This window comes from Chelonoidis abingdonii, chromosome 1 (assembly GCF_003597395.2).
Source record: "Chelonoidis abingdonii isolate Lonesome George chromosome 1, CheloAbing_2.0, whole genome shotgun sequence".
Lineage (NCBI taxonomy): Eukaryota > Metazoa > Chordata > Testudines > Testudinidae > Chelonoidis > Chelonoidis abingdonii.
Genome location: NC_133769.1, coordinates 91427181 through 91440371, shown reverse-complemented (window position 1 = coordinate 91440371; position 13191 = coordinate 91427181). Strand labels below are relative to the sequence as shown.

At 37.0% G+C, this 13191-nt stretch overlaps 1 protein-coding gene across 7 annotated transcripts in view; it reads left to right on the top strand.

Moving 5' to 3' along the window:
- BLTP3B (bridge-like lipid transfer protein family member 3B) overlaps nt 1-13191 on the top strand; it is an 80725-nt gene that overhangs the window by 45310 nt on the left and 22224 nt on the right. For all 7 annotated transcript variants that reach the window (XR_012656135.1, XR_012656134.1, XM_032788563.2 and 4 more), the window contains 9 exons: nt 705-894; nt 2879-3019; nt 3650-3820; nt 5160-5340; nt 5817-5900; nt 8195-8377; nt 8493-8611; nt 10742-10883; nt 11645-11838. Coding sequence is in view for 5 of the 7 variants with exons in the window: in XM_032788563.2 (XP_032644454.1) it covers nt 705-894; nt 2879-3019; nt 3650-3820; nt 5160-5340; nt 5817-5900; nt 8195-8377; nt 8493-8611; nt 10742-10883; nt 11645-11838 (1405 nt within the window). In the remaining 2 variants the exon portion in view is untranslated. The remainder of the gene's footprint in view (nt 1-704; nt 895-2878; nt 3020-3649; nt 3821-5159; nt 5341-5816; nt 5901-8194; nt 8378-8492; nt 8612-10741; nt 10884-11644; nt 11839-13191) is intronic.

Below are 13191 nucleotides of genomic sequence, written 5' to 3'. Positions count from 1 at the left end.
CATTGTCTAAGCTGACTGAAAGCTTTTGTATTTAAAAAGAAAAATAGTGAAAAGTAAATTGGATTTTTAAAAATTCTTTAATTTTTAGTAATGCAAGGCATTATTTGTAACAGAATTAAGAAAATTTCCTTTAAAAACAAGTTTTAACCAAACTGTCCCTTTAATCCTGAAATTCATCTGCTTGAGTATATGCAGTTATATATTTAAGCACAATTTGCCAATATTATGCCTTCTCATCCTCACCTCACTCAAAAAAGCATAATACGTAAAGTAATTATAGCTTTAATAAGCTTTGTTGTACAGATAAATATTAGCAAGGCTAATATACTCTTGTGGTGGAATAATGTTAATTCATTTGACATTAATTTTTCCTAAAATATACATAAATAGATGCTAGATTGCTGAATAATCTGAAGGCTACTGTAATATTTAAAATGGAAACTTGCATGTGTTATACTTGATTGAAGTTCAACTGCATGAAAAACTATTTAGTCGTTAATTTTAGATTAGGAACATACAATAGAGATTATACTATATTACAAATTTTTCAGAGGTAAGTATCTTTAATGAACGTTTATGAATAGGATTGGGTGCACTACAAGTTTTGTATTGTATGGTATGTTTCATGTCTTAGTGCATAAAGTGATACTTATTAAGCAATAACATTAGATCTGTAATTTAAATCTTGGCATTTCACTTTCCAGTGAATATGGCTTTGCTGAAAAAGTGGTAGAAGGAATTTCTGTTTCTGTGAACTCCATTATAATCCGGATTGGAGCGAAAGCTTTTAATGCTTCATTTGAACTTTCCCAGTTGAGAATATATAGCGTAAATGCAAACTGGGAACATGGTGATTTAAGATTTACTCGAATACAAGAATCTCAGCGTGGAGAGGTAAAGAATACCTTTTGCTATTTGCTTCTGTCAACTTTGGAGTAAGGAAGGTAATTAAATTGTGACTTTATGATTTTAAACAAAGGAATGTGGCCTGGGTGTGGCTGGAGCGCTTGTGCATGCCAGCTAGTCTCAGCTGCTCCCAGTTGCCCCCAGGACTGTGGGCAGCTCATTGTAAACTAGAGCAGCCTCTCGTTTATAGAAACTTCTAGTTTATAGATTCCACTCTTCTATAAACAACCTGTCTGTGAAGGTATGAAATATGAGATATGGGGGTGTGGTAAAGAAAAACTCTTAATTGGACATTTCCTTGCTTTTAAGGTTTTTCATGGGTGAATGGTCTCCTTAAGGAACCTTAACTCTTTTCTAAACAAGTTATTTCTTTGTAGAAATTTACTAGTATACTGTACTCTTAATAGTCAAATTAAACCATTCCACTATCTCCTAATTGCTAGTTCAAGTAACAAGGTATTATCATTTTTAAAAATTATAAGAGTACTAGATTAATGGATACCCTTCTCTTGTTTTCTGCCCAGTACCCAAAATAATAATGTTTATAGTGACAAGTTTATATTGAAAGATGATTGTTTCTCTAAGATATGTTTAGTTATAAGTCAGGTGGACTTAATATTTTGAACTTTGACCGTATTGTTTTATTTAGAGTTGGTTATTCCCAGCTAAAAAACTTTCAGCCAGAGTTAACGTGACTGATGTCTATCATTTACCTAAGGGCAGCAACTCAAAGTGAACATAGTAATGATCTTAAAAACCCAACAAATATTAATCTGAGAAGATCAAAATGAGTCATCCAGACAAATCTTAACTCCCCTTTTTTACTCTTTACCCAGTATACCTCTTGTAGCTTATATGTAAATTAATTACCTGTTAGTGAGAGTTTGTATCTATATGTGTGGATGTTTGAAATACACATTATTTGCTTAAAATGTATGGGGAATTCCTTAGGACATGGCTTTTGTTGTATATGAACCTTATATACACATGTACACTACTTTATAATCCTAGTTTGTAGACTACCTAATTTTTAGTCCAGGCATTAAAGAGGTTTATAATCCTGAATAGGTTTTGAATGTGTCATTCCTAAATTTATCAGTGTGACAACAAACACTTTTACATTTAAAATCCCTTTTACTTACAGGGAATTGTCCTGAACAAAATTACTTGTATATAAGCAATGAAAATGCCAGTCTATTTCATTTGCTCTAAGTGTTCTTAAAGAAGGTAGGAGTAGTTTTCTGCATCTTCATCTGATTCCTTGCCTGCTGTATCCCTCATCAACTCAGAGTTATACACTCAGTGGGATCCATAATGTATGTAGTAATTCTCTTTAATTAAAAAAAAATTCTACCATTAAACCTCTCCCCTTCCCCAAACTAATCAACAGCACTGGAATTGAACATTTTGAGACCACTTGAAGAGTCCAGTCCACAGAAGAAACCAGCATAAGACCTTTAAAAAACCTAAATGCTATAGAAGTGAATGAACAGACTTTATAACTAAATACACTAAGAAAAATATAAAAATAATCCCTGATCTTAGAAATGACACTGTTGGTGGGTGCAAAGGAGGGATAGCTTAGTGGTTTGAGCACTGGCCTGTTAAACGCAAGGTTGTGAGTTCAATCCTTGAGGGGGCCATTTAGGAATCTGCCTCCCCACCCCCACCCCAAAAAAACCCCAAAAAGCAAAAAAAATCTGTCAGGGACTGTAGTTGGTCCTGCTAGTGAAGGCAGGGGGTGGTCTCAATGACCTTTCAAGGTCCCTTCCAGCTCTATGAGATAGGTGTGTGTATATATATATATATATATATTTTTTTTTACTTGAAGGGCCAGAGCTTTATTTACCAACAGTTTTAGTCAGAATATGGAACATGTCATTTCTGTTGCTACTAAAACTCCATAAAATGTTTTTATTCTTACTGGCAAATAAATTGGCATATTAAATTAACAGGCTTTGTTTTGTTTTAGGTATTAACTTTCAAAGAGATCAACTGGCAAATGATCAGAATAGAAGCAGATGCAATCCAGAGTTCTCAGCATGAAATCATGAGTGCTCCAGTTCGACTGATTACTAACCAATCAAAAATCAGGGTTACACTTAAAAGAAGGGTAAATTTGAACACTTGTGAATCTGTGATATGTTTATACATTCTTTCATTTGTTTTTGTATTTGACATTTATTTTTATAAAACACTCTGTATAGGTAGGCACACAGCAGAGATTCTGCACTGGGACTACATAAAATATGGCACTCTATAAATTTAAGATATTTCATCTTATTTTTCTGAGGAAGCATCGTCAACAGAATAGTTTACCAAGCTCTGATTATAGTAGTTAGAGCAGGCAAAATGTGAAGACCATGGGGTTATATAGGTTTAGCTAATGGTCTAATTTGGCCTGTATTGCCTTTATTTGTGTTGATGTATAATGAGGAAAGAATTCAGCTTTATTTCTCAGGGTTTAGGTTGAGTATGCAGGGTAGGCAGTTAGAAAACAACATTTTTATTTGTAAATTGAGCATATTTGATATGAAAATCCTTGAGAGACGAACACAGAACTTCAAATACTATTTTACAGTCATTTTTACTTGAAATATTAATATAATCTTATGGAAAAAGTGTCACATGTCTTGTGTGCCACGTCCTTTGCATTTTAACTTATTTCTTTTCAAATACTCATTTCTTGAATCGAATGCAATATTCCTATTTAATTTTTAAGATTGTTTCATTTATTCAACAGTTAAAGGATTGCAATGTAGTGGCATCAAAACTGGTTCTAATACTAGATGATTTGCTATGGGTTTTAACTGATTCCCAGTTGAAAGCTATGGTACAATATGCTAAATCTCTTAGCGAAGCAATAGAGAAATCAACTGAACAAAGAAAAAACTTGGCTTCTGAACCCACACAGGTAAGCTAATTGGTTGTCACTGTAAAGTTTTAGTAAATACAGATACTCTAAAACACCATAATAAACGATTAGTTGGTTTAATTTATTTTGGAGAGCTCTTAAGTTATTCATTTTTGATCAAGAGTATCAGATTTTGCATCTTAAATCATGCTAAAAGTCATCATAAGATCTGTCAATTCTGAGTATCATGACAAGGAAGTAAATTATATTTATTAAATCATGTATTTGGAATATTTAGACTTCTGTATTTATTTCAGCGGTTGATTGAATGTGGTGTATAGTGCTGTGTTTACAATGGGAACCATTTTCTGCGGTTGAATTCCAAAATACGTTTAAAGAGAGTCTTACACACTAGAGCAAATTTTGAGAGAGACGGAGGATACTTACACAAAATTGAAAAGTACTAGTATAGTTTTATTTCCCTTTAGTGTTACTGAAAAATTGTGTTTTAATACGAGCTTTTCCTCTAGCAACCTAGCCTCTTTTGTTTGAACTTGGAGTGAAATCATAAGTCCATATTTGATATCATAATCTGTTACCATGCAAGTGATAATGATGTCACAAATAGAATATCGTATTATGCTGAAAACCTCTGCATCCTGTAACATACATAGCAAGACAGGGCTTTGGAATCTTTTCCCCTTCTTTTGCTGTTGATGAGGAAGCAGAGAGACTTCTCTAACACCACTACTGTGGTCTGAGGTTGAAGTAGCCAGAGTGTCCCTCAATGAAGAATAATGGCCAGTGAATCTGCATACTGACAAATCCACTTTCACGCTCTTCAATCCAGCCTTACTGCATGGACATGTAGCAGGGTGGCATAAGAGCGAGTTGGGGAACACATTCTGTACACCAGCTGCATAAATCATTTATTGCCCCCTCTCACCATCATACAGCAGAAATCCTGCTGAGTTGGAGACCTTCCCAGAGTAAGATTTGGCCAATCAGATGTGACTGCAAAATCAAGTAGTAGTAGATGTGCTGTAAGAGAGCAAGCTCTCAAGCATAAGTAGCACTGATAAGTGGTAGACTTGATAAGAGAGAAAAACAAACATAAAAAGATGTTACTATGAAGGCTGATTAAATGAAGTTGCTGGCGTTGAGTACTTGCAGGAAATGCGGTGCCTTAATCAGTAATTAGGGGTGAGATTTTCCAGGGCACATACAGCAGTTGGACATCTATCTCCCATTGACTTTCAGAGGGAGTTGGGAACCTAACTGCTACTTGTGCCTGTGAAAATCTCCCCCTAGAATTGTTTTTACATTTCAGTCTTAAAATGTTTGAAGTTCATGCTTCAAGGAAAAGTTTCTCTAAAGTTGTGTGACTTAATTTTTTCAGAGTTCCACCCCTGCACCCACCTCTCAGCAAGTGAAAACACACCAGGCTTCAGCAGCACCTGATCAGAATGATGCAATTGTAAAGCTGTTCAGTGATTTTGATGTTAAGGAAACTTCTCACCACTTAGTAATTTCTCATTTGGACCTGCATATATGTGATGATATTCACTCTAAAGAAAAAGGTAACACAAATTTCCTTTTCCAAAATTGTTTATATTCTCAAACTTATTGTAAATTGGAAGACAGATTGAGAAGTCCTGTTAATGTTTGTATAGTCTCTCTTAAATAACCACAATAAAACTATATACAAATGTACATCCAAAGAGCCACATAGTCATTTTTTCTGTTGCATAGCAGGCTGCTTTATATTTAATGGACATAGAAGAGATTAATAGGAAATAAAGAATCAGGATTTTTCAGAAGTATTTCCTGGATAGTAGCACCAGAGTTTCCAGCTACAAATTTATTGGCCTTATCTTAGGCATTGGGGGCCCATCCTGGCCAGTTAGGCCAGGATACGCTACTGCAAAGTTATTTTTGTGATACCTCATTTTTTGATCCAATACTTTTGGCCATGGTGATTCACTGTAATGAAAAAGTGAAAACTTACTGATGTAGGTCAGGCATCTACATTGCTAAATACTGTCTTGTTTTACAGAATCAAACAGAAGTATTACAGGAGGAGCTATGCAGATTTCCTTTAGCCAATTAGCTGTGGACTACTATCCTTTTCACAAAGCAGGTATGTGATAAATATTTATTAGTATATTTATTAATTGTATTTTAGTTTTAAAGATAAAAATTAGTCAAATGTACAGAAGACATGGGCAATAATATTTCTACAAACAAGTATTTGAAATATATACTTTTAAGGTCGGTTCAGTACGTTCATGTCCATTACATATGAAATAAAAATACTGAGAACTGAACCCAAAATTTTATACACTAGCTCTTTAAAGCATAGTTAACAAAATACTTTGGACATAAATACAGTTGTGTTGGAACATTGTAATCCATTTCATGTGAAGAAAGACGACACCAAGATTTGAATGTATTAATTTGAAATTTAAGGGAGAGCAAGGCACAATCTACTAGATGAACAGGTATCAAACTTTTTGTTGTTGATTCCGCACTTTATTCTACAGATGTGGTACAGAGATTCCCCAGAATTTCATTAGTGCACTTAATTTTGTTAGTGTGCTACTATGGAAATGTAATGAGCACGCCATGCAGTCATCATATTAAGTCATGGAAGAATTGATTGACTCGCACCAAAATTGAAGCTTGACTTGCTAGTAGTAAATTCCAGACTAGGATTTGTTGCAAATCATTTTGGGCTAATAGATTTTTTCAGAAATCTAAACATTAAAAAATCATTTTTTCTTTAATGTCCATTGTTCAATTTTGGCCAAAAGTTACCTTTAAATTTGGGATTAGCTACAGCTTGATATAGTGAACCTTCTTACATGGACTAGGGCAAGCAGTTCTTCTCTATTGTTTGTTTGTCTTGGAGGAGAAGAAATTGAGAAATTTCTGTCTGAGCTACGGTTATATTTAAACAAATTCAGTATAAGTTGCTGGATAAGAACTGATACTGTGGTGTTGGAAGGTGTTAATGGCTGCCATCAGTCACAGACTTGGTTAAAGTCAGTGGGTACAGGAAGCATCATTCGTTCAGGCTAGATGAAAGAGGAATTAAATGGCCTTGCTGAAACAGTAGAAGCCAAGACATTGACCAACATGGCAGGGCCTGAGCAGAAGCTAAACCAGAAGTTGGGGCAATTGGTTGGTTGCAGCTGTGTGTCAGAGGTAGAAAGGGACCAGAACAAGCCAAGAGAGAGTAAACTGACAACAAGAGAAGCAGTCGTGAACATGTCCCTGAGAGGGAGCAGCGACAGTGCTCCTTGGGGCACAGGAGTTGCTAGAAAGGCAAGCTGGAAATCAGTGTTCCCTCTAATTTTTTTCCATCCATGTACTGAATGAATTTTGTTATGGGTACCATATCGAGGTAATGTGTGGAGGTGTGCCACCAGTAGAAACAAAAAACCTAGATATAATATGTATTTTTAAAAGTTACCATAGGGATAATTAGTCCAGCCAGGACAGGTTAGGCATTTTAGAACTCACTACTCAAAAGAATTAAGTTTAAGCATAAGAGAGAAATAAAAATTATGAAATGCATAGACAAGTCAAAAAACTAAATCAAGATACTTTGAAAGAAGTGTCAAGTAACAATAGCAATCATGCAAGTATATGTTGAGAGGTGAGTGTGAAAGTGTGTGTGTGTGTGTGAGAGAGAGAGAGAGAGAGAGAGGGACACACTGTGTGTGTGACAGAGAAAGACATGCACTGCCTCTTTAAGTATGCTGCTCTTTTAAGTAGACCGGCCCTCAGCAGTCAAGCCTGCTTGCTCAGACACAGCAACAGCTGCCAGCAAGCTCTCTCTGGCCTGAGCCCTGTCATGTCTCATGTCCGTGGGCCCCCGCTCTGTGGAGGTGGAGTACAAGGGAGGGGGACACCCTGACTTCAGCGCCCCTCCCCCTACTCTGCACAGCAAGCAGGAGGATCCTGGGAGCAGCTGGCCAGGGGCTCCAAGGGAGAGGGCAGGAGCAGCGCAGCAGTTGGGGGAGGACACCTGAAGTGTATGGCACTTGATAGCCTGTTGGGTGGCTGTGCAGATTAGAGGGAATTTAGCTGGAAATTGTGATCAAGGAAACAGCACTTTGTGTACAATCTCTGTAGATGGCACTAAAAAAATGCCTGACTCATATTATCAATCTCTTCTCTTAATGGATACAGTCTAGCAAGGCCCTGAATATTGCCTAACTGCTCGAGTCAAGGAGCAATTTTGTTCTTGAGGTCAGTGAGGAGTTTGTCAATTAGTGCCATTACTTGCCATTTACATTACCGAATAGTCACAAGATTTAGTGCAATCACATTTTGAAGAAAATCTGAAAAGTTTTCAAATGTTTTTTCATGTTATTTCAAATGGAAACTTTGTATTAGTTTTGGGGCACATATGTCTCTCTCCTGTAGAAGACAACTGCAGTCACTGGATGCATTATAGTGATGCCACAAAAATCAGAAGCGGATGGGCCCAAGAATTATTACATGAGTTCAAAAGCAATGTTGAATTACTTAAACAGGCTGTGAAGGATCATAATATAGATACTCCAACTAAATCCCCGCCTCATGGTTCTCCTCCAAACATACAAACAGGTATTTTGTCTCTGTTCACACGTTTTATTGCTTACATTTAATGTTCACTGAAGACACAGTGTATTCTAACTTAGGTTGTTATTTTAAATGACTTTGCCATTCTTGTTTCCTACAGGCAAGGAACATCAGATACCTGGAACTTCTAGGGCTTCTTCTGTATCTCCCCAACAACCAAAGGATAAACTCATGTCCAGTCCTGTTGTTGTTAGACTTGCAGATTTCAATATATACCAGGTATGTTTCCCCCCTCCCCCCCAATTGGTGAATTTGGGGTCACTTTGTCCCTTGACTGCTTTACCTCTCATGTATATTAGCCATAATTTTTAAGGGCCTGATCCAAAGTCCATTGATATCAATAGGACTCTCTCCATTGACTATATCAGTTATTGGACTAGACTCTTATGACTTGCTCTTGTTTTATATTAAAATATGAATATCAATAGAATTTTTGTCCTTGATTTAATGAGAGTAAGACTTTGGATCTGCTGTAATATAAAGACATCACCTACAGATGCTGTAGTTTAGAATCTTATCCTTTCATTGTGTCATGCGGAATGCTCAAGGGATTTGCTGTTTTAGTATGTAGTTTTAGATTTCTCATTTTTAGGGTTTCATATTCCCTGTTTAAATATATGCTGAATTGATTTTCCAGTGTAATGTTTAAACTGATTTAACATTTCATTATTACTATTTTACTTCAAGTGATATTTTTTAATGAACTTTTTGACATTCTTTTTGTTGATATTTGCTGCTGTTTTAATTACTCTCTCAGGTCCAGATTCACTCTCACAGGCATAGGAAGGGGGCAGCTGCACCAGAAGAGTACTTATTGCCATTATCTCCTGGAGATGGTGTGGGGGCGGTGCTCTGCTTGGGAAGGCAGCTTTAAATTTCAGCTGCCAGCAGAGGATGCCTGAGATCTGTGCTCCGTCAATGCATCTTCCAGACACCCTAACCTTGCCCCTTCCCAGGCTTTTGGTGCTGTGCCCGCTCTAGTCTCCCTGTTAGAGTGGAGGTTGCAGCTTGCTACCAGAATTTCACATTTGGATTTTAAATTTTTTTATACATTTCAGTATTTGCATAATTATTTTATGAAATGTTTTTGTTTCTTAGTTTGATAGACATTTAACATTTAATTTGCTTCTTTTCAGTTGCTTTACTCTCTCTTTTTGTCCTCTATTATTACTTCACATTGTTTTTGTAGGACAGCTAGGAAGCTATTTATGTTAACTTTCACAATTACATCAACTTAAGTTTTGTATTTATAAAATTATATTTTGCCATAGTATTATTTAGAATTACTATAGGTATTAATACAGACGTGTATGAAATTTAAGTTATCTGAACTGGGTGAGAGAGGTTTATACAATTTTACTCGTGTATAATTTCCAACTATTCTTCTGCAAAATCAGTAAAACAGAAACCAACCAGGACTGTATATTTAAACATTTATTTTAAAGCTATTTTGAAGGTAGGAAGCTGACAGACAAAAGCACTGGATGCAAGCGTTTTTGGTTTGGCAGATATTTCTTAAGTTAGTCCACACTCAAATCTTAAGCGATCAGAAGAGCCAGATAAATTATGTACCAAAAGTAACACTTTTTTATTGAATTTACTTTGGATGCAATTAATGTAAAGTTTGTGTAACATTTATATTGTTAAAAGCACAAGTGGAGAGATGTCATTCTACTAGGACTTGATTCTGCTACTCTGTGGCCCTCAGGGTGTCGCTGAGCCCAAAGAATCCTGCAGTAGCGTACTGAGCACCCTGCAGAGCAGCATGTGATCCAAAGCTTGTTCCTGGAGAGTTGGCACACAAGCTGCAGTGCTCCTGGCTCCAGAACAATGCAGAGAGAGGGGAATTTTGTCTATAGTCGCCTCACCAGCTGGCTGAGCTGGGAACACCATGGGCTGGCCATCTTTCAGGCAAACCCCTTCTCCGGCAGACCTGCCTGTATTTTGGCGAAGCTGCTGGGTCCCTACAGGTCCTTGCCTGATTCTTATCTGTGTGGATATCCCCTTGTCTGCTGCATGCACCTGCTGCTTCCCATACACACATGCAGAGGGATTATAGTGCCATGCCCTGACTCCATCCATCACCATGCCCCTTCTGTCCTCTGACTACTGTCTTGGAGATGAGTGAATGCAGACTGCCTCTATTACATGATAGTCATGTATGCATTGCTCTCTGCAATGGGTACCATGGGGAATCTACATCAGTGGGTTACCAGGCCAGTGCTCAGCGTGTTGCAGATCCCATATGTGAGGTTGCACTATCCCTTGCACCACTGGCAGAATCAAGCATTTTTAATGACTCACAAAAATAGTTACATATTGAAAAAACTGAACATTTGTCTTTTGCAGGTCTCTACAGCAGACCAGTGTCGTTCTTCCCCTAAAACTCTGATTTCTTGCAATAAAAAGTCACTTTATCTTCCACCAGAAATGTCAGCTATTCATATTGAATTCACTGAATACTACTATCCAGATGGAAAAGACTATCCTAGTAAGGTTTTTGTTCTGAAAAATAAATCTCTTGCATTATTTTCCCTTTGGCGAAGCCTAATGGTAGCTTGAGACCTAATGGAAATATTGATTCAAGTTTGACATTCAAAAATGGTGAAAAGCTTTTTGCACTGAATTAATTGTAAAATTACTTCTGTGAACACAGCACTTCACCATTTTACTGATGTTTGTTCCTAGCAACACATTTAAAGCCTTGATTTTTGTAAATACTGCATTTTAAGTACAAAAATGTGCATGACATTACCAAGAAATAAAATACTGATTCTACGCGCGCGCTCTCTCTCTCTATATATACACACACACATTTTTTGAACGTTTGCACTCCTCTGCTGTACCAAAGAAATCAAGCTTTTGCAGACCTACCAAAGATGTAACAAAAGGTCTGCTAGAGTTGTTTTAGTTACGTAACAGGGGTCAACATTCTCTCATGTAAGGAAATCCCAGCAGGCTACCTGGGGATGATGCTCAGGACAGAGGCTCTTCTGTGGCCCTGCCATTTTCTTTTAACTGTGGTGCCCACCTCCTTTTAATTCTATTTTAATTGAAGTTTTTTGCATGGAGTAATTGAGACATCAGAGAGAGTTAGGAGTGATACACAGGCTCCTTCAGCCTATCCTTTCCCATGGTCAAAAGAGTGGGTTTTCCATTTCTTCCATGACAGAAAGTAGAGGAGATATCATGTCTCTGCATTATTAAACTAAAATAAATGTTTGCTGTAATTTTGTTTTGTCTCTTCCTCAGTTCCATGTCCAAACCTTTATGTGCAACTGAATGCTCTGCAGTTCACTCTGGATGAAAGAAGTATTCTTTGGCTAAATCAATTTGCATTGGATGTGAAACAAAGTCTCAATCAGTTCATGGCCATGTATAAATTAAATGACAATTCAAAATCTGATGAGCATGTTGATGTTAGAGTGGATGGACTTATGTTAAAGGTACTGTGTGGAAGGAGTATTTGGGGATTTTATGGAGCAAAATACATTCTCTTTTTCTCTGAAAAGACTTATTAGCCAAGTAACGAAAAAAGGAGAATATGATGGTCTAAGGAAAGATGTGTGAGCAGAACAGAGGACATGGTGTAGCAGATCACCATCTCTTCTGGACATAGCCCCTCTATGCAAAGTAGTCAGTAGGTTTGGCTAAAAGTCTCATTCAGCAATGCCAGGATGGCCTGTTGCCAAAGTGGAAAGTATGCCTGGATTGCATATTTACGGTTCAGATCTCTGTATGTGCAATTGTACCTCTAATATGCAGAGAACAATAGTAACTTGCCATCGTTTTTTAGTTGTGAGATCTACAGCTTTTTGAGGGGTGTCATATGTTATAAGAGTGCCTTCTTGACATGTCTGATCATGCTTTTTTCCTGCTCTTTGTAGAACTGCAGCTGTTTGGTGGTGATCCTTTAGCATTGTGGTTCTTGAGGGGAGAGTGCAGGTTAAGCAGTTCTGTTACACACAGTGAGAATTTTTCCTTTTTTGTAGTAAGGTGCTACAGACTTCTCCCCTCCGCATCATGAAGCTGTAAAGGCCTTATGAAATTGATATACTAGAGAGATGAGCTCCTGAAATATAAAGATATGATCAGTTATGAGTTTGACTGTGCACTTTTGACATTCATTTTAGCTGGCTTTCAGCTGAGAAACAAACTATTTCAAAATGCAATTAAATTGTCATAAATGGCACCGCATAATAAGTTTATCCCTGTGAATGGCAAGGAAAACTCAAAGAAAAGGAGAAACAGACTCCATAACTGCCATTTTTACAGATATTGCAATATTTAAGGCTTATCCAAATGAGGAGGTAATGCGCTTTGCCACGGTGTGATTTCTAAAGCATGCTAATGTGTTGCTGCACTTTAATTGGTCTGTGTAGACCCTGCTAATGCATTTTAACATACTGCTATTTCAAACACTATTACATTAAAGTGCTCTAGGGAGCCTTTAGTGCACACTAGCAGGGTCTACCCAGACCAATTAATGTGCAACACCTTAGTGCACTTTAGAAATCACACACCTGTAAAGTACATAACCCCACCATGTAGACAAGCTCTTAGTATGAAAGTGTGATGCTTTAAATGAAACTTCCTAAATATGCATTTGATATGTATATGTAATAATAGATATTGTAAGTTACCCAAATACTGATTATGAAAACGTACTTATGGTGTAATGAATACTTACTTACAAATTTGGGATCTAACCCAGCATCCAGTTAATTACATGAGTAACTTTACTCACATGAGTAATTCCATTTAAGATAATAGGACAAAGTTACTTATGTGCTCCACTG